This window comes from Oncorhynchus mykiss, chromosome 8 (assembly GCF_057628025.1).
Source record: "Oncorhynchus mykiss isolate SJ-2025 chromosome 8, ASM5762802v1, whole genome shotgun sequence".
Taxonomy (NCBI): Eukaryota; Metazoa; Chordata; class Actinopteri; order Salmoniformes; family Salmonidae; genus Oncorhynchus; species Oncorhynchus mykiss.
The window spans coordinates 30386239-30406844 of NC_143029.1; the positions used below are offsets into that span (position 1 = coordinate 30386239).

At 45.9% G+C, this 20606-nt stretch overlaps 1 protein-coding gene across 30 annotated transcripts in view; it reads left to right on the forward strand.

The window, feature by feature from the left end:
• LOC110529758 (neurexin-3b) overlaps window positions 1-20606 on the forward strand; it is a 465957-nt gene that overhangs the window by 431819 nt on the left and 13532 nt on the right. For 15 of the 30 annotated variants that reach the window (XR_016497721.1, XR_016497720.1, XR_016497725.1 and 12 more), the window contains one exon: window positions 17815-17896. Coding sequence is in view for 21 of the 30 variants with exons in the window: in XM_090243118.1 (XP_090099244.1) it covers window positions 17815-17896 (82 nt within the window). In the remaining 9 variants the exon portion in view is untranslated. The remainder of the gene's footprint in view (window positions 1-17814; window positions 17897-20606) is intronic. The other 15 variants (XR_016497723.1, XR_016497722.1, XR_016497726.1 and 12 more) reach the window with 1 other exon arrangement.

The following is a 20606-nucleotide window of genomic DNA, read 5'->3' on the forward strand; positions in this document are numbered from 1 at the left end:
GAGAGTTGTGGTAAGGGGGAGTGGGGATCTCTCATGAGAGTTGTGGTAAGGGGGAGTAGGGATCTCTCAGGAGAGTTGTGGTAAGGGGGAGTAGGGATCTCTCAGGAGAGTTGTGGTAAGGGGGAGTAGGGATCTCTCATGAGAGTTGTGGTAAGGGGGAGTAGGGATCTCTCAGCAGAGTTGTGGTAAGGAGGAGTAGGGATCTCTCATGAGAGTTGTGGTAAGGGGGAGTAGGGATCTCTCATGAGAGTTGTGGTAAGGGGGAGTAGGGATCTCTCATGAGAGTTGTGGTAAGGCGGAGTAGGGATCTCTCAGGAGAGTTGTGGTAAGGAGGAGTAGGGATCTCTCAGGAGAGTTGTGGTAAGGAGGAGTAGGGATCTCTCAGGAGAGTTGTGGTAAGGGGGAGTAGGGATCTCTCACACATTCAATTACATAATTGCGTTAGTTTTCAGCCAGTTGTTTTCCCAGTAATTGTGTCAAGGTCCAGATTGCAGTCGTGGTGCGTGTGCTCAAACCACCATATCCATGTGTTCAGTCTTTATAGGATGGTGGCCTATCTGTTCAGTCTTTATATGATGGTGGCCTATGTGTTCAGTCTTTATATGATGGTGGCCTATGTGTTCAGTCTTTATATGATGGTGGCCTATGTGTTCAGTCTTTATATGATGGTGGCCTATGTGTTCAGTCTTTATATGATGGTGGCCTATGTGTTCAGTCTTTATAGGATGGTGGCCTATGTGTTCAGTCTTTATATGATGGTGGCCTATGTGTTCAGTCTTTATAGGATGGTGGCCTATGTGTTCAGTCTTTATATGATGGTGGCCTATGTGTTCAGTCTTTATAGGATGGTGGCCTATCTGTTCAGTCTTTATATGATGGTGGCCTATGTGTTCAGTCTTTATATGATGGTGGCCTATGTGTTCAGTCTTTATATGATGGTGGCCTATGTGTTCAGTCTTTATATGATGGTGGCCTATGTGTTCAGTCTTTATATGATGGTGGCCTATGTGTTCAGTCTTTATATGATGGTGGCCTATGTGTTCAGTCTTTATAGGATGGTGGCCTATGTGTTCAGTCTTTATATGATGGTGGCCTATGTGTTCAGTCTTTATAGGATGGTGGCCTATGTGTTCAGTCTTTATATGATGGTGGCCTATGTGTTCAGTCTTTATATGATGGTGGCCTATGTGTTCAGTCTTTATAGGATGGTGGCCTATGTGTTCAGTCTTTATATGATGGTGGCCTCTGTATTAATTCTTTATAGGATGGTGGCCTATGTGTTCAGTCTTTATAGGATGGTGGCCCATGTGTTAATTCTTTATAGGATGGTGGCCTCTGTGTTCATTCTTTATAGGATGGTGGCCTCTGTGTTCGCCACGTCCTCCCGCTGGATTGTGGGAGATGGATGCCGTGGCTGGGCAACGCTCGCTGATCCCAATTAGCAGACTACCGTTAGGCAGATGGATGGTGCCTGATCCCTTACTGCCTGGTGTGTAGGGCTCCTTAAGGACTGGGTCAACCTGGGCTGTTAGAGAGAACACGCACAGCGGAGTCTGCGCCAAAGAACACAAACACACACATCTTGAAAAGGAACACCGCGGAACATAGAGAAACAGAGGTGTCTCTCCTCTCTCTATCTCCCTTGCCTGCTAACACAGCATCTCACCCCAGCACTGCCAAGACACGTTGTTCCCTCACTGATGGGGGTCTTGTCTGGTGCGGATACATCTTTTATGGGTTATCTGTGGAGTGTGTGAGTGCTTGGGATTAGAGGATGGTATTTAGAGGGAGGCCCATTAGACTAGCCAGGCCTCTGTGTGCCAGTTTGTCTCTCAGTGAGGGGGAATCAGGGGGGAGCACACGCACACACACACACACACACACACACACACACACACACACACACACACACACACACACACACACACACACACACACACACACAGAGAAGCAGGCAGCTCCGGGGGTGAACTGCAGGAGTGTGGGTGTAATGGATGTGTCCATGTCTCACTGGGCTAGACGGATCCACCGTGTGTGTGTGTGTGTGTGTGTGTGCGCGCGTGCGCGTGTGTCAATGTGTGTCCTGTCAGCCATCACAACGGGGCGTTTACACACCATGGGACAACACAACAACACCCACATCAATTACACACACACTATTAGTCTCAGCTAAACCATAGGACACTAGCAGAGCCAGCAGGAGGTAGATGGTCATCCCAAATCATGCTGCTGGCTGCCAACACAACTATACTGAACAAAAATATAAACGCAACATGCAACAATTTCAAAGACTTCATGAGTTGCAGTTCATATAAGGAAATCAGTCAATTGAAATAAATTAATTAGGCCCTAATCTATGGAATTTAGATGACTGGGCAGGTGCACAACCACCAGCCATTCAGAATACGTTTCTTCCATCAAAAGGGCTTTATTACAGACAGAAATACTCCTCAGTTTCATCAGCTGTCCGGGTCTCAGACGATCCCGCAGGTGAAGAAGCCAGATGTGGAGGTCCCAGGCTAGTGTGGTCTGCGGTTGTGAGGCCGGTTGGACATACTGTCAAATTCTCTAAAACAACGTTACAGGCGGCTTATGGTAGAGAAATTAACATGCAATTCTCTGGCAACAGCTCTGGTGGACATTCCTGCAGTCAGCATGCCAATTGCACGCTCCCTCAAAACTTGAGACATCTGTGGCATTGTGTTGTGTGACAAAACTGCACATTTTAGTGGCCTTTCATTGTCCCCCAGCACAAGGTACACCTGTGTAATGATCATGCTGTTTAATCGGCTTCTTGATATGCCACACCTGTCAGGTGGATGGATTGTCTTGGCAACAGAGAAATGCTCACTAACAGGGATGTAAACAAATGTGTGCACAAAATGTGAGAGAAATACGCTTCTTGTGCGTACGGAAAAGCTCCGGGATCTTTTATTTCAGCTCATGATACACGGGACCAACATTATACATGTTGCGTTTATATTTTTTTTCAGTATAGCTGACTGCATGGGTTGAACAGTTGTTTCACACATAACTGAACATACTCACTGTGGCTGACTCGTGTGTTCTGTACATATAAATGATGCACCTTTTGGCAGCACTATTCTTTCAAAATAAATATATAGTTTTGAAGGAATGATGGCTTCTTGCGTCCTCTTTCCCTCCTCACGTCAGAAAGCCCACTACCTCACAGCACCGTCGGTCTCTGTCGAGGTAAATCAAGGTTTGACGGTTGGGGTGGGGTGGGGGCTAGAGCGTGTGAGCGTGTGAGCGTGCATGCACGTGTAAATCAGGGTTTGACTTGGCCATGTTCACAGCCAAGTTGATGTAAAGCCTTAATGTGAATAATGAATCTCTCCTGCACATCGGTGTATGTTCTCACCAGCCTACTATAAGTTCAGCTGACTAGTGTGTGTGCGTGTGTGTGTGTGGTGTGTGTGTGTGTGTGTGTGTGTGTGTGTGTGTGTGTGTGTGTGTGTGTGTGTGTGTGTGTGTGTGTGTGTGTGCGTGCGTGCGTGCGTGCGCGTGTGTGTGCGTGCGTGTGTGTGTGAATAACACAGCGTAAAAACCCACTATGCAAATGGTGTGGCGTTGCCTTTGATGTGGTAATGAAATGTGTTATGGCTAAGCACAGCTGTTTCCTGGTTCATTCTGAATGGGGGGAAAAAGGGGAGGATGATTCCCATTGTTGCCCATAGAGAGTTGTTACAGTGCATTATGTACCACACTACAGCCTGTTGCAAGCCAATGCATATGCTTCCCAAATAGCACCCTATTCCTTATGTAGTGCACTACTTTTGACCAGGGAACATAGGGCTCTGTTCAAAAGTAGTGCACTATAGGACATAGGGTGCTATTTTGGGATGCAAACCATACCAATGAGCCCATGAAAGAGAATAGGAATCGTGTACAGCAGGGGCTCTAGAGTATATTTTATGCAATTTCTTCATCAATTAGTTGTAATGCTTTCAACTTTCATCTTTTTTAAATAGAAACTTAATCGAATATGCTTAATTTGGGGTTGTGCTCGTTAAGGGTTGAACTCAGAAGGGACCTCGTTGTTTAATTTGTGATAAGTAAAGATTTCAGCTTAGTGGGCTGCGTAACGAACGACGCAGAGCGAAGCACATCAATTCTGTATCGCAGCCTTAAAGTGATAGCATCTTCCTTGTGAGAGAAGCTGGTGAGGCATTCAAATGCAAGACAGGACAAGGGAACTTATCAAACTCTATCTCTTTTTGAATTCAACCCCATCAACCTTCCATTCAATTCAATCAAATAGTATTCTTGCTGTGTTTGCAGTATTATTGAGGGAGCTGGAGCTGTTATAGTGTTGTGAGCCTGTTCCAGAGTCATTATCCCTGACCAGAGACCAGAGTATGATAGCTGACAGATGCTTAGAATAACTCGGCCAAGACCTCCTTTCTTCTCCCTGGGTCCTAGAGAGCCCTTTCCCCTACTGCCCTAGTACTGTCATCCTCCCCTTCTCCTCTTCCCGTTCTCTCCTCTCCTCCTCTCCCTAGGAACATGTCCCAGAGAGCCTTTCCCCTACTGGTCTAGTACTGTCATCCTCCTCTCCAATAATCCCATCCACCTTTCCTATCTGCCCTTCTTGTTATTCTTTCATCTCATCCTCTCCTCTTTTACAACCTTCCTCCTCCTCTCCTCTCCCCGTGTGCATGTCCTAGAGAGTTCTTTCCCCTACTATCCTACTATCCTCCCTCAAATCATCCCTTCACACCTCTTGTCCTCATCTTCTCTTCTACATTCCTCTCATCCTCCTTTTAAAAAAATCTTCCCATTCCCTTACCCTCTCCACTTCTCATCCTTCCCTCTTCTCCTTCTCTCCTTCTGTCCTCTTCTCATCCTCTGATCACCCAGGACTCTCAGGCCCTTACCTTTCCTCCTCCATTATTCTCACTTCACTCTTTAAACAGGAAACCACACATGGTGACTAGACCCTACTTCTCAACACTGGTAGATATAATTGAAATATCCCTATACAGTAACAACCTTGCGAGCATACAGAACATAACGTATGCCTCGCTAATTTTAGCTGCATAGCACATATCACACTGCACAGCATGGGACGAGTCTCAACTCTCTCCCAGCCCCCTTCCTTCCTCTCTCTCTCTCTTTCTCTCTCCCTCTCTCCCTCTCTCTTTCTCTCTCTCTCACTTCTCCCCCTCTCTCTCTCTCTCTCTCTCTCCCCCGTCCCTCTCTCTCGCTCTCCCCTGTCACTCTCTCTCTCTCTCTCCTTCGTCCCTCTCTTTCGCTCTCCCCTGTCCCTCTCTCTCCACTGTCCCTCTCTCTCTCTCTCTCTCCCCGTCCCTCTCTTTCGCTCTCCCCTGTCTCTCTCTCTCCCCTGTCCCTCTCTCTCCCCTGTCCCTCTCTCTCTCTTCATCCCTCTCTCTCACACTCTCTTGCGGTCCCTCTCTCTCTCCCCTCTCTCTCTCTCTCTCTCTCTCTCTCTCTCTCTCTCTCTCTCTCTCTCTCTCTCTCTCTCTATCCCTTTCTCTCTCCCCCTTGCTCTCTCTCTCGCTCTCTCTTCCCTCGCTTTCTCTCTCTTTCTCTCATCTCTCCCCCTAGCTCTCTCTCTCTCTCTTTCTCTCTGTCCCTCTCTCTCTCCCTTCTCTCTCTCTCCCCCCTGTCCCTCTCTCTCTCTCCCTTATCTCTCTCCCTCTCTCACTCTCTATCCCTGTCTCTCCCTCTCTCTCTCTCCCCCTTGCTTGCTCTCTCTTTCTCCCATCTCTCTCTCTTTCTCTCTGTCCCTCTCTCTCTCCCCTCTCTCTCTCCTCTCTCTCTCTCTCCCCTGGCCCTCTCTTGCGCTCTCTCCCCCTGCTCTCTCTCTCTCTATTTCTCTCTGTCCCCCTCTCTCTCCCCTCTCTCTCTCTCCTCTTTCTCTCTCTCCCCTGTCCCTCTCTTGCGCTCTCTCCCCCTGCTCTCTCTCTCTTTCTCTCCCCTCTCTCTCTCTCTCCTCTTTCTCTCTCTCCCTGTCCCTCTCTTGTGCTCTCTCCCCCTGCTCTCTCTCTCTCTCCCTGTCCCTCTCTTTCTCTCCTCTTTCTCTCTCTCCCCTGTCCCTGTCTTGCGCTCTCTCCCCCTGCTCTCTCTCTCTTTCTCTCCCCTCTCTCTCTCTCCTCTTTCTCTCTCTCCCTGTCCCTCTCTTGTGCTCTCTCCGCCTGCTCTCTCTCTCTCTCCCCTGTCCCTCTCTTTCTCTCCTCTTTCTCTCTCTCCCCCTGCTCTCTCTCTCTCCCATGTCCCTCTCTTTCTCTCCCTCTCTCTCTCCCTGAGTGTTTTGTGAGTGTTTTGTCAGCCCCTCCCTGATGACCTTGTCCTGTGCAGCAGCAGGCCCAGTGATTAAGGATCGGGTCCAAAGACCATTTCCTTTTCCACAGGAAGATAAACGACTTCTGTTTGATATGGGCTGCCTACTGGCCCACCGGGCAATTAGACTGCACTGTACCTTTTGTCCTGAATGGCAACCTATTCCCTATTTAGTGCACCAGGGCCCATAGGGCTCTGGTCAAAAGTAGTGCACTATGTAGGGAATACTGTAGGGTGCCATTTGAGACGTAGACTGAGATACTGCCAGCCAACAACCGTGCTCTCGAGTGCTCTCAGCACTCAGCTCTGTGTACAGAAGCCAGACCAGAGAAAGAAATACTCCACACAAACTATTCCACTGAAACTGCAATGCGAGTGCGACAGTGTGAACAAATTAAATGTATTTTCTGCTTCTCTTTTTTTATTTTTTTATTGTGATATATAATGCTGACTGCAGGAGGTCGACGAAGAAGCAAAAGAGAGAAGATGACAAAGAAGTGAGAAAAGGCCCACCAAGGGCGGCACAATGGAAATATCAATATTTGATCTTGGAAATCACTTAGGGCACGGCTTTAGATTGAGAGTTGGTTTTAGAACCCATTTAGTTGTAATAGATCTACTATATTAAGGGACAAAGTCAACATCAGAAAACGAACCTCGTCTGTAAGGGTATTATAGTTTGGGGCCGGCGTTCTATTACAGCCCTGTATAATCGCTAATGTATTTTGTGTTAACGAAAAGCAATCATGTAATTGTAGACCTCATCCAGCAGCATCATATAGTAAAACACTCTTTAGAAAAAAGAAATCAAGGGGACAAAACTGTGTACATGCCAGAGTTAGGGGGCAAACTAACTACTTATCCTTTACAGCATTGTGGTCTGTATCGTCCAATCACAGAGCAGATACAAGTCACGTGATCTGTTATCACATACATGCCCCTACCTCCCACCCTCCTCTCCTCCTGTCTTTATCCCCTCTCATCTATCTGCGAGGGAGAGAGTGAAAATAGTTGTGTCAGCCTATTGATAGTTATATGGCTGAATGACATCGATTCCCCTTGTAATACAAGCCTCTCCCTTGTCGTCCTGTCAAAGCCAAGATTGGACATGATAACACAGATCAGACATGGGCCAATCGAAATGAAAGCTTCCGGCAAGGAGATTACTATCTGGGGGAAAGGAGAGGGGACAGGAGTAGAGAGAGGGAAGGGGGGGAGGAGGAGAGTGGAAGAGAGGAGAGAGGAGAGGAGACAGGAGTAGAGAGAGGGAAGAGGAGGAGGAGAGTGGAAGAGGGGAGAGAGGAGAGGAGACAGGAGTAGAGAGAGGGAAGAGGAGGAGGAGAGTGGAAGAGGGGAGAGAGGAGAGGAGACAGGAGTAGAGAGAGGGAAGAGGAGGAGGAGGAGAGTGGAAGAGAGGAGAGGAGACAGGAGTAGAGAGAGGGAAGAGGAGGAGAGTGGAGGAGAGGAGACAGGAGTAGTGGAGGAGAGTGGAGGATATAGGGAAGAGGAGGTGAGGGGAGTGGAGTGGAGGAGAGGAGAGAGGAAAGGGGATGAGAGTGGAGAGGAGGGGCGATGCGGGGAGAGGAGACCAGGGGTGAGGAGAGAGGGAAGAGGAGGAGAGTGGAGGAGAGGAGGGGGGCGGGGAGAGGAGAGGAGAGGAGACCAGGGGAGAGGAGAGGAGTGGAGTGGAGAAGAGGAGAGGAGACTAACTTTTTCACAAACTTTGCTGATAACTTCTTTATTGAGGAAAAATGTACTTATTACGACTGTAATATGTGGTTGTCTCACCAGGCTATCTGTATGTGGCTCTGGATAAGAATGTCTGTTGAATGACTACAATTTAAGAGTAGTGGAAATGAAAGGAGAGGGAGAGATGAGAGGAGAGAGGGACAAGAGGAAAGGAGAGGAGAGAGAGAAGTGTAGAGAGGGGAGGAGAAGAGTGGAGAGGAGAGGAGAAAGGGAAGAGAAGACAAGACTTGGTAGAGAGGAGGAGAGGGGAAGGGAGAGTGGGAGCCTGGCTTCAGTTTTCCAGGAGCGTTCCTGGTCATTGTCATGCCTTGGGTCTGTGGTGTAAAACAAATTGTGCTGTACGTACGGTGCATGACCAAAAGTATGTGGACGTCTGCTAGATGAACATCTCATTCCAAAATCATGGGCATTCATATGGAGTTGGTTCCCCTTTGCTGCTATAACAGCCTCCACTCTTCTGGGAAGGCTTTCTACTAGATGTTGGAACATTGCTGCTGGGACTTGCTTCCATTCAGCAACAAGAGCATTAGTGAGGTTGGGCACTGATGTTGGGCGATTAGTCCTGGCTCGCAGTCGGCGTTCCAATTCATCCCAAAGGTGTTTGATGGGGTTGAAGTCAGGACTCTGTGCAGGCCAATCAAGTTCTTCCACACCAATCTCGACCAACCATTTCCGTATGGACCTCGATTTGTGCACTTGGACATTGTCATGCTGAAACAGGAACTGTTTCCCAAACTGTTGCCAAGAAGTTGAAAGCACATAATTGTCTAGAATGTAATTGTATGCTCTTGAATTAAGATTTCCCTTCACTGGAACTAAAGGGCCTAGCCCAAACCATGAAAAACAGCCCGAGACCATTATTCCTCCTCCACCAAACTTTACAGTTGGCACTATGCATTGGGGCAGGTAGCGTACTCCTGGCATCCGCCAAACCCAGATTAGTCCGACGGACTGCCAGATGGTGAATCGTGATTCATCACTCCAGAGAACACGTTTCCACTGCTCCAGAATCCAATGGTGTTGACCTTTACACCACTCCAGCCAACGCTTGGCATTGCGCATGATGATCTTAGGCTTTTTGGTCTGCTCGGCCATGGAAAAAGAATTCATGGAGCTCCAGATGAATTGTTATTGTGCTGACATTGCTTCCAGAGGCAATTTGGAACTCGGTAGTGAGTGTTGCAACCGGGGACAGACGATCTCTAGGCCCTACGCGCTTCAGCAACACTCGGCAGTCACGTTCTGTGAGCTCGTGTGACCTACCGCTTCGCTGTTGAGCCGTTCCAACAGCTTTGCACTCTCTTGGCATTCTCTCAACCAGCTTCATAAGGTCACCTTGAATGCATTTCAATTAACAGGTGTGCCTTGTTAAAAGTTAACCTCTTCATTTGTGGAATTTCTTTCCTTCTTAATGCTTTTGAGTCAATCAGTTGTGTTGTGACAAGGTAGGGTATACAGAAGAAGCCCTATTTGGTAAAAGACCATGTCCATATTATGGTAAGAACAGCTCAAATAAGCAAAGAGAAATGAAGGTCAGTCAATCTGGATGATTGTGGAGGCCAGGACATCTGATTCAGCACTCCATCACTCTCATTCTTGGTCAAATAACTCTTACACAGCCTGGAGGTGTGTTGGGTCATTGTCCTGTTGAAAAAGAAACGATAGTCCCACTAAGCGCAAACCAGATGGGATGGAGTATCACTGCAGAAATCTGTGGTAGCCATGCTGGTTAAATGTGCCTTGAATTCTAAATATATCACATACAGTGTTACCAGCAAAGCACCCCCACACCATCACCCCTCCTCCTCCATGCTTCATGGTGGGAACTACACATGCGTTCACCTACTCTGCGTCTCACAAAGACACGGTGGTTGGAACCAAAAATCTCAAATTTGGACTGATCAGACTAAAGAACAGATTTCCACCCGTCTAAATGTCCATTGCTTGTGTTTTTTGGCCCAAGCAAGTCTCTTTTTCTTATTGGTGTCCTTCAGTAGTGGTTTCCTTGCAGCAATTCAACCATGAAGGATTCCTCTGAACAGTTGATGTTGAGATGTGTCTGTTTCTTGAACTCTGTGAAGCATTATTTGTGCTGCAATTTCTGAGTCAGGCAACTCTAATGAACTTATCCTCTGCAGCAGTGGTAACTCTGGGTCTTCCTTTCCTGTAGCGGTCCTGATGAGAGCCAGTTTCATCATAGCAATTGATTTTTGCGACTGCACTTGAAGAAACTTTCAAAGTTCTTGAAATTTTCCGCATTGACTGACCTTCATGTCTTAAAGTAATTATGGACTTTCATTCCTCTTTGCTTATATGAGCTGTTCTTGCAATAATATGGACTTGGTCTTTTACCAAATAGGGCATCTTCTGTTTACCAACCCTTCCTTGTCACAACACAACGGATTGGCTCAGACACATTAAGAAGAAAATACATTTGACAAAATAACTTTAAGGCACATCTATTAATTGAAATGCATTCCAGGTGACTACCTCATGAAGCAGGTTGAGAGAATGCCAAGAGTATACAAAGCAGTCGTCAAGGCAACGGGTGGCTACTTTGAAGAATCTCAAATATAAAATCTATTTTGATTTGTTTAACACTTTTTTTTTGATTACTACATGATTACCGCAACAATGTGCCCCAGGGAATAGGAACATGCTTCTTATTCCACGTTCCTCCCTTCCTCTACTGTGGCCACTCTGATCTCCACGACAACAACTCACTCAGCTAGATGATATCAATGGAAATGGTCATAGGCTATAAAAGAGAGAGCTTGAGTTAGAATTTGTTCATGCTTCCTTTGTTTTCACCTGCCAAGAAAAGATCTCTTCGCCATAGGGGTTCTGTTGTTGCATTATAAATAAAGCAAATGGGGTTTAGATGTTTGAGATGATATGCGGCCTTGTAGATGCATGCTGTTGTCTTCTACCTCAAAGGCTTTTCCCTCTGTTTCCTCTGGGTAGAAAGCGGAGCAGGGTATTTGCTCAGATAACAGTCTAGGCGTAATGTGCACTACGTAACAACCCCTGCTTTGTGATATGTCACCGTATATGAATGTACGAGCACATTTGTACGAGCACATTTGACCATCTCTTTCCTTTGGCTCTGACACGGGTCTATACCATCTTATAATTCATATAGAACCCGGGGCTATAGCAGAGATCCTGTTGAGCTAGAGATGTGTTGTGTTGTTCTTACAGACCCAGGGGGAAATGACAGTGTTACAGCATGTTTGCCTTTCTACTGTCTCACCATGCAGGGTGTGTTGGGGCTGTAGTAGGGCTTATCAGATCACCGGGAATATAGGATGGCCCAGAGCGGTACATATCCAAATGTAAATAAATAAATGGTTCTGGGATGTCCATCACATTCAACTACAGTTCAATTAAATAAAGTATAGTGTGTTCTCTCTTGTACTATTATGTATGTGTAATTTTACTCTCTCTCTCGCTCTCTCTCTCTTTCTTTCGCTCTCTTTGTTACAGTTTTTAACAAAGACACAGGGGTGGTCGATTATATTACGGTTGTGTAACTATAATGGCAGTGGCCTTGACGATGAGGATCTCTCAGTGTCCTGCTGTAGCTGCAGTGTGCTGCGGTGTTCTCACAGCGCCTCACCTGCCATGCCTCACTAACCTCTGGTGTGAGCGAGATGGATGAAACTGTGAAAGCACTTCCCGTATTCCCGTGAAAGTTGTGCTCTCCTGTCCTCCAACAAAATAACTTAACTGTTCAACTTGGTTCTCATACTCCGTCCAAGCCATAGAGATACCGTTTTCATTGCGTGCTCCAAACTGTGCGAAAAAATGTGTCAAACATCAGTGAATATTTGAATATTTATCATCCTCAAAGTGACTATGATAAGAGCCTTTTTCTAGTTTTTAGCTCAACGTTTTGTTCTGAATGTGATTCAAATCAACACCTTTTTTTGGAGGGTCAAGCCTGATTGCGCCGTCTAGCTGGTGATTTCTTCAGTTGCCGGTGGTAATTATATGCTCGGCCTGATAATGGTGGCTGCAGCGCAAGGCTGGATGATTCTGAGACTCTTGGAAGCACTGATTAGTTCCCTAAAAACAGACAGGGAGGGAGAATCACCCGTGTCCACCATTTTGTAGCACCACAAGGAAAATGGCTAGGCTGTGTGTGTGTGTGTGTGTGTGTGTGTGTGTGTGTGTGTGTGTGTGTGTGTGTGTTTACGGTGGGTGCGTGCCTGCGTGTGTGTCGGAAGCTGTCTGTATTGATCTCAGTGGGATCCGTGTAGAATGCCCACGTCAAAGGTAACGGCTGTTATAATGAGCTCTGTCGTCTCGGTCTCGATTTATGTCTCATTTCTTTGTTGTTTAAGGATGATGTAACCCCATTATATGGTGTATGTCAGATGTACATTAGCCTGGAATCATTCACATTACGCAAACCCGCATGGCCTCACACACACACAAGCACACACACTGAAACACACCAGTACACACACACACGCGCGCACACACTGCACCGCCACCCTGTAATCCCCTTCGGCTCACGCACACACAATCCGCCACACACACTCACACTCGCTTCCAGAAATGAAGATGAGACAGTTTGTTGAGAATAATTGCAGTAAAAAATAAATAACCTTGTTGCCAAAATATATCCCACTCTACAATATGGAGATTTAGCCTGAGAATTAGATTCCTTCAGCTGTGAAATCCCTTTCTGTAGTCCTGCCGGCCATGCACATCATTATTCTACACTATAGCATAATACATAGGCAGGAAACACTATTGCTGTCTTCAATGCACAGGCATTGGAATGATTGATGTTTCTGACCGTCTTGGAGACAGGTGTTGTGATTCATAATGCAGGCATCAGTTCATTGGTTTGGCATCAGCGCAAAGGTGAGGATTAAATCTTCAGAAGCCTAGACGATCTCAAACATCTCAGTTGAAATCCTTGTGGATTTGACTGTGAATGTAATCTATGTCAGGCAGTCTGATCTGCGTTAAGTTCCAAAAATAGAGGATATGCATGATTCAGAACCGTTCCACATTGAACTTTCATCAAGCCTGTATAAAGTGAAGGAACCAACACAGATTTTCCTTATTTTGTCCAACCCCAAACCCCTGAAGTCTTTTCTTTTTCAGTTCTGCTAGTATTCTGGTCTCTGTGTGAGGTTGGGTCAGAGAGAGAGGACAGAGATTACAAAGCCCAGTAAGAGACGCATTTCCCAGGCTGAGAGCCATGATAGCTTTGTTACTGCCTGACACAACACCCTGCTGCCTGTCACATCTATTGTGGTCCTGTTGTGGGTTTGTCTCTAAACTCAGACAGAAAGCATCAACCCACCACCTCGCCATCCCTCTACTTCCTGACAGAGAACCCCACTGCCTGTCGCACGGTGGCCAATCTCCTCTTGTCCTGTTGTGGGGTTTGTTTTCCAACTCAGACGTGGGTTCCCTCTGCTGTGAGAATGTGGTACATTTGTTCCTAGACCCCGACGTCTCTATGCTGTGAGACGTATTGGAGAACAGGTGAGAGCCTCAGGGCAGAGACCCCCTCAGGCACACAGGCTTCAAACATGTTCAGTGTGCACAGTGCGCAGAGCATGGGTTACATACAAGTAGATGGGTACAGGCATAAGGATGTTTTGGGCTGAAGCGGGGAAACAAATCAAATCAAATCAAACTTGATTTGCCACATGCGCCGAATACAACAAGTGTAGGCTTTACCGTGAAATGCTTACAAGCCCTTAACCAACAGTGCAGTTCAAGAAGAAGACAATATTTACCAAGCAGGCTAAAATAAAAAGTAATACTAAAAAGTAACACAATAAGAATAACAATAACGAGGCTATATATAGGGGGCACCGGGTACAGGCTAGTTGAGGTTTTTATGCAACAAAAGACCTAGAATGTGTTGGGCTCACAGCTGAAACAATATATCCAGGGCAGCTGTACGATTTGGATGGATAGTGAGCTGAGATGTGTAGGGAGAGACTGAGATTGGTGGAACAGCCTTTGTTTTAAACTCTGAATTAGTTTCCTTCTCTTCACTCTGTGTCCTTTCCTGCATTTACTATCAGAATAACTTGCAAGCAATATCTTCTCTCAGGAATATACAGACTTTTTAAACCCATAATGTGACTTCAATTAATCATATCATATGCAGTGCTGTCGGAAAGTATTCAGACCCCTTGACTTTACACATTTTGTTAGGTTACAGCCTTATTCTAAAATGTATTATATTGTTTTTTTCCCTAATTAATCTACACACAATACCCCATAATGACAAAGCAAAAACAGGTTTTTAGACGTTTATCTAATTTATATATTTAAAAAAAAACTGAAATGTCACATTTACATAGGTATTCAGACCATTTACTCAGTAATTTGGTGAAGCACATTTTGCAGAGATTACAGCCTTGAGTCTTCTTGGGAGTGACGCTACAAGCTTGGCACACCTGTATTTGGGGAGTTTCTCCCATTCTCCTCTGCAGATCCTCTCAAGCTCTGTCAGTTTGGATGGGGAGCGTTGCTGCACAGCTATTTTCATGTCTCTTCTGAGATGTTCGATCGGGTTCAAGCCCGGGCTCTGGCTGGGCCGCTAAAGGACATTCAGGGACTTGTCCTGAAGCCACTCCTGCTTTGTCTTAGCTGTGTGCTTAGGGTCATTGTACTGTTGGAAGGTAAACCTTTGCCCCAGTCTGAGGTCCTGAGCGTTCTGGAGCAGGTTTTCATCAAGGGTCTCTCTCCGTTCATCTTTGCCTTGATGCTGACTAGTCTCCCAGTCTCTGCCGCTTAAAGACATCCCCACAGCATGATGCTGCCTCCACCATGCTTCACCATAGGGATGGTGCCAGGTTTCCTCCAGACGTGACGCTTGGCATTCAGGCCAAAAAGTTTAATCTGGTTTTCAGTCTTTAGGTGCCTTTTGGCAAACTCCAAGCCCACTGTCATGTGTCTTTTACTGAGGAGTGGCTTCCGTCTGGCCACCCTACCATAAAGGCCTGATTGGTGGAGTGCTGCAGAGATGGTTGTCCTTCTGGAAGGTTCTCCCATCTCCACAGAGGAACTCTGGAGCTCTGCCAGTGAAGATCGGGTTCTTGGTCACCTCCCTGACCAAGGCCCCTCTCCCCCGATTGCTCAGTTTGGCCGGGCGGCCAGCACTAGGAAGAGTCTTGTTGGTTCCAAACTTCTTCCATTTAAAAATGATGGAGGCCACTGTGTTCTTGGGGACCTTCAATGCTGCAGAAAAGTTTTGGTACCTTTGCCCAGATCTGTGCCTTGACACAATTCTGTCTCGGAGCTCTACGGGCAATTCCTTTGACCTCATGGATTGGTTTTTGCTTTGACATGCACTGCCAATAGTGGGACCTCATATAGATAGGTGTGTGCCTTTACAAATCATGTCCAATCAATTTAATTTACCAGAGGTGGACTCCAATCAAGTTGTAAAAACATCTCAAGGATGATCAATGTAAACATGATGCACCTGAGCTCAATTTCGAGTCTCATAGCAAAGGGTCTGAATACTTATGTAAATAAGGTATTTCTGGTTTTTATCCACTTTAGATTAAGGCTGTAACGTAACAAAGTATGGAAAAAGTCAAGGGGTCTGACTATTTTCCGAATGGACTGTATATTTTTCGTTTTACAGCAATTCAGTCTCTCTCTCTCTCTCTCTCTCACACACACACACACACACACACACACACACACACACACACACACACATAACCACATCACCCCCCCTCTCTCTCTCTCTCTCTCTCTCTCTCTCTCTCTCTCTTTCTCTCTGAATATATTTAGAATAAATAGACTCCCTAACCGTGGAGTGTGTGTATTCGCCGGCATATCAGGGCCATGGTGGTGAGCCTAACTGCCTACATGCCTTCTCCTGGGCGGCTACAGCTATCATGGAGATGGCGGAGGAGGTGCCGGCAGCAGCAGCCGCGTTTCATTAGTCTGTCAAACTCAATGATATTTAGAGCCTAGCAGGCTGCGTGGTGGTCCAGCTCTGCAAACTCAATCAGCGCTGTGATTTCATAACCCTGCTCTGTGACACCTCTTATTTTATCTACCTGCTGATCCCTTCTAATAAACGCCGCTCCCCGCCATGCTGAAATACGACCTCTCTGTCCTCCCCAGGTGAGGCCCGAGAGAAGAGGCGAGGGGATAAATCTGAATTGTGGGATAGTGGAGGTTGGCTGATAATCCACCCGGTCGGCAATCGCCTCAAATCCGCCTGTATCCCAAATGGCACCCTATTCCCTATATAGTGCACTAATTTTGACCAGAGCCCTATGAGCCCTGGTCAAACGTAGTGCACTAATAGGGAATAGGGTGCCATTTGGGATCCACTCACCGTCCCCCGACCATTCCCCCTCTCTGCTGCACAAATCACAGCGTTTCAGTAGGACAAGGCTGATCTGTGGCTCTGGGTGTTTCATGAGAGGCCATTGATTGCAGAGGAAGGTGGAGAGGAGGAGCAGGCTGTAAATAACTGGAGCAGGAAGGAGAGGAACGCTAAAAGGAAAACAATCTGTAGGCAGAGAGGGAGGAGAGAACACTATGTAAAGAATAATAAACACAATGAAAGATGTTTGACTTGAGATGATATATACTGTAGGGCGCTCAGCCCGGGCTGGAATATTCTGAAAACGTACCGTACAGTATAAGCTGGCTAGATGTCCTTGAGTGGGATGGTAGTAGGGGATTGTTTCCGGGAACAACACCATTTTACCACGAATCTGCCACGTTTTTGCCGTTCCCTACAAATGTTCCTGATCAGGGTCAAATCCTATGAACTTGGGCTAGGATCAGTACGTGGGAACTCGTGTAGTTTGAGCGTGTCAAGGATGCACCGAGGATAGCTGTTCCATCCTCCAGACCCTTGCTGGATGTCCCGGTAATTTTTTAATGAGCATATTGTTGTATGAGCAGGGCCACAACGAGATTGGGCAAGGACTACTGCCAATAGCCAAGAAGCACTCAGCGTGTGAGACCAAAACCATGTGTGGGTTCGTTTTGCTTGGACCGGTGCCCCGGGTGGGCGGAGTTTGTACAATTTAGACCATTCTATTGGTCTTTAAGTGAAATCTCCACCCACCCGGGGTACCGGGCCATGCTCAACAAACTCGCCCAATCATGGTGAAGAGGAAAGCAACAACAACACACACCATGTGGACCGAGGTAACGGAAGACAGATTGATGAAGCTGTGGAGAGAACGCAGTCTTTTCAATATTACCTCTGCGTCCTACCATGACAGAAACCAAAAAGATAAAGGCTGGAATAAAATAGCCTATCCCCTGTAGCAACCTGTTTTTCTATTATAAAAGTCATATCATTACCCTAAAAGTTCAAGTCTGTGCAACCATTTGCGGGTCCATATTCTGGATGTTTCTCCACATAACAATGTGCCCTCTAATAAAGCAGCTCGCCGGTTGCGTGTCGGCATTTTTTTTCCTATGACAACCGAGAAACGCAGGGCGGGATCGACTCGGGAATCATGGTGTAATGTGAGCACCCACGTCCTGGGGTTGAGGATGGACGGAATAAAAGATTTGGGACAAGGAAATTGTCCAATTTGTTCCGATTTTCTCCGCTCGGCCGATTCAAAACAGCCTCCATACAGATATCTTTAACTTGTGGTGATTCCCAGTGTGTGTTCGTGACTCAATGTGCTGTTCGGTCTCACCATGTTCTTTTGACGTCTTCTCTCCGTCTGTCTGTCTCTGTGCGTCTCTGTGTCTCCCTTCCACCAGCAGACGACAGATGACATAGTATCGTCGGCGGAGTGTTCCAGCGACGACGAGGATCTGGAGGAGTGTGATTCCGGACACGCAGGTGGGATGGGTGTGTCGAGTTGTGCTTGCTCAGATCTACCAGTCGTTCTTTCTTTCTTACTTTGATTTGCAACCCAAACCAAAAAGAGAGGGTCGTTCTCCTCTAAGCATCATGTCCCACGGGAGCCTAAAGTGTAACTGTAAAAGACTCCCTAAAAGCACCGAGAGACGCGGTGGCACGAGTCTACGGTTTTAGCTAAATGGAGAGTGGAAAGAGCTCTAAGCACTTTGGAGTTGGATGAAAGTAAGATAATATCCTTAGCATGCCCTCTGTAGAAAAGTTTGAAGTTATGTTTAGGCTCCAACCTGTAAGTAACTGCATATATACATAGTTCTAGACACACCCACATATAGTATAGCGTGATAGCCTATAGTCAGTGATATAGTTTTAGTATTGTCTCTAATTTAAGTTACACTTAGCTATGGGGCCTTTGGTCGTTAACATGGTGAAAACTGTTAATACTAATTTTGTTCTCTCAGCATTCAAGAGAGCAAACTTTCAATCAAGAAGTACAAAATTAGTATCAAGCTCCATGTTCACCTGTCCAAACTGATGCTTCAAAATGTATCTGTCCTGTTTTACATGGTTGACATGTTTCTTGCTGTGCGTGTGTGTGCGTCTTCTCCACAAAGGATACATTTTGAGATCTATTTTTCGAAGAACACAATGCTTTCAGCATAGATACTGTGATATGTGGCAGACTAACTGCAACAGACCCAGTCCTCCTCCTCTCTCTTTCTCCTGTTTGTTCCTTTGTTTCCTTATACGTCGGAGGCTTGCCTTACCTGAAACATTCTAATAGAGAACAGATATCCTCGAATTTCTGTGCGCATCGTTTTTCTCTCTCCCCTCCTATAACACATATAGTTTTGACACCAGGTTAAAGTGAGATGTACGGGGACTTTAGAAAATATGAATTTACTTATTCCACATTTTGTTGTGTTACAGCCTGAACTCAAAATGGATTAAATATATATTATCATTTCTACCAATCTTCACACAGTACCCCATCATGACAAAGTGAAAATATGTTTTTAGACATTTTTGCAAACGTATTAAAAAAATAAAGTACAGAAATGTCTTCAAAAGTATTCACAATACCGGTTGCTCGGGTTTGGTCGGACAGCCAACTGAATTTGGAGTGTCATGGCACAGGGGTGTGAATACTTATGCAAATGAGATATTTATTTTTGAATTCAATTTTGAATTCAAGCTGTAACACAACCAAATGTGGAGCGAGTCAAGGGGTATGAATACTTTCTGAAGGCACTGTAGCTCTCACTTCCCTCTACAGTAGTGTGAAATAATCATAACACATTACACCAGAGGTGATAATTAAGTGTGTTTTAAATGGAAACATGTCACTTGTTTTGAGACGACTTGGGTTTAGGGTTTTATGCATGTTAATATTCATATCAAGCTGTCAATCATGTTCCCAACAGAGCTTAGCCAGTTGTTGTTGTCTGATAATAAACCCAGATGGACTCCTATTGCTCCTGAGAATGAATAAGTACTAACTAATACTGTCTGGTTCAGTGGGTGAACCAGCACAGAAATAGAAATGACTAGGGTTTTACTGAGAATGGTGCGACAAACCAAAACAAACATCCAGTCAGCGGCAGTCCTGTGGGCGAAAACAGCTCGTTGATGAGAGAGGTCGAAGGAGAATGGCAAGAATCGTGCAAGCTAACAGATGTGCCACAATCACACAAATAATGTCTCAGTACATCTCGGAAACGCATCTCCGGGAACGCACAACTCGTCGATCCTTGTCACGGATGGGCTATTGCAGTGGGTTCCATTCCTATCAGCTAAAAACAAGAAGAAGCGGCTCCAGTCGGCTCGCCATCACCACCACTGGGCAACTGAGGAGTGGAAAAACATCACCTGGAACATGACAGTGAGTTCATTGTACCTGAGTGGCCAGCGCAGTCCCCACACCTCAACCAAATAGAGCATCTTTGGGATGAGATGGAACGGGCCGTTCGCAGCATGAATCTGCAGCAACTACGTAATGCCATCGCATCAGCATGGACCAACATCCCTGTAGAACGTTACCAACAGCATGTAGAATGCCCCTGGATAATTCAGGCTGTTCTGGAGGCAAAGGGGGCTCCGACCCTGTACTAGATAAACTTGCCAGTGAGTGTATATCTATGGTGTGAATGACCTCTTCCCCCTCTCTCTCCTCCCCTGAAGCCCTGTGGCAGTCATTCACTAGCGAGCAAAATCGTTTTAATTACTGGGCTGTCCTTCAAAATGCCATCATAGAACACTAATTAATGCCCCACTAATCTGCCTAAATATGCCCGGGCTAATTACGAAACATATGTCCACTTTTCACGGAGCACAATGTGAAGATGATTCCATTAAGAAACGCTGTGTTCGCCTATTCGGTTATTCCTGGTAGAAGATCATGGATCGACGATTCTGCTTATTTATTTATATATTTAGGTTTTTAGATAGGTTTCTGAATATGTGCACAGGGATAAATAAGGAAGTAATTCCACAGTTTATCATCTCTAGAGCTTTGTCATCTTGTAGTTTTCTTGTAACATTCGTTGCGTGTAAATTGCGCATAAGGTTTTTTAGCAGGAATGTTATCTTTTTCTGAACGTGGTCGTTTTGATTTGACTATTGTCGGGAGAAAGTACTTTCCTCTGCAAAGCCATACATACGATAACTTTATGTTATCTTGTGTCATGGAGTT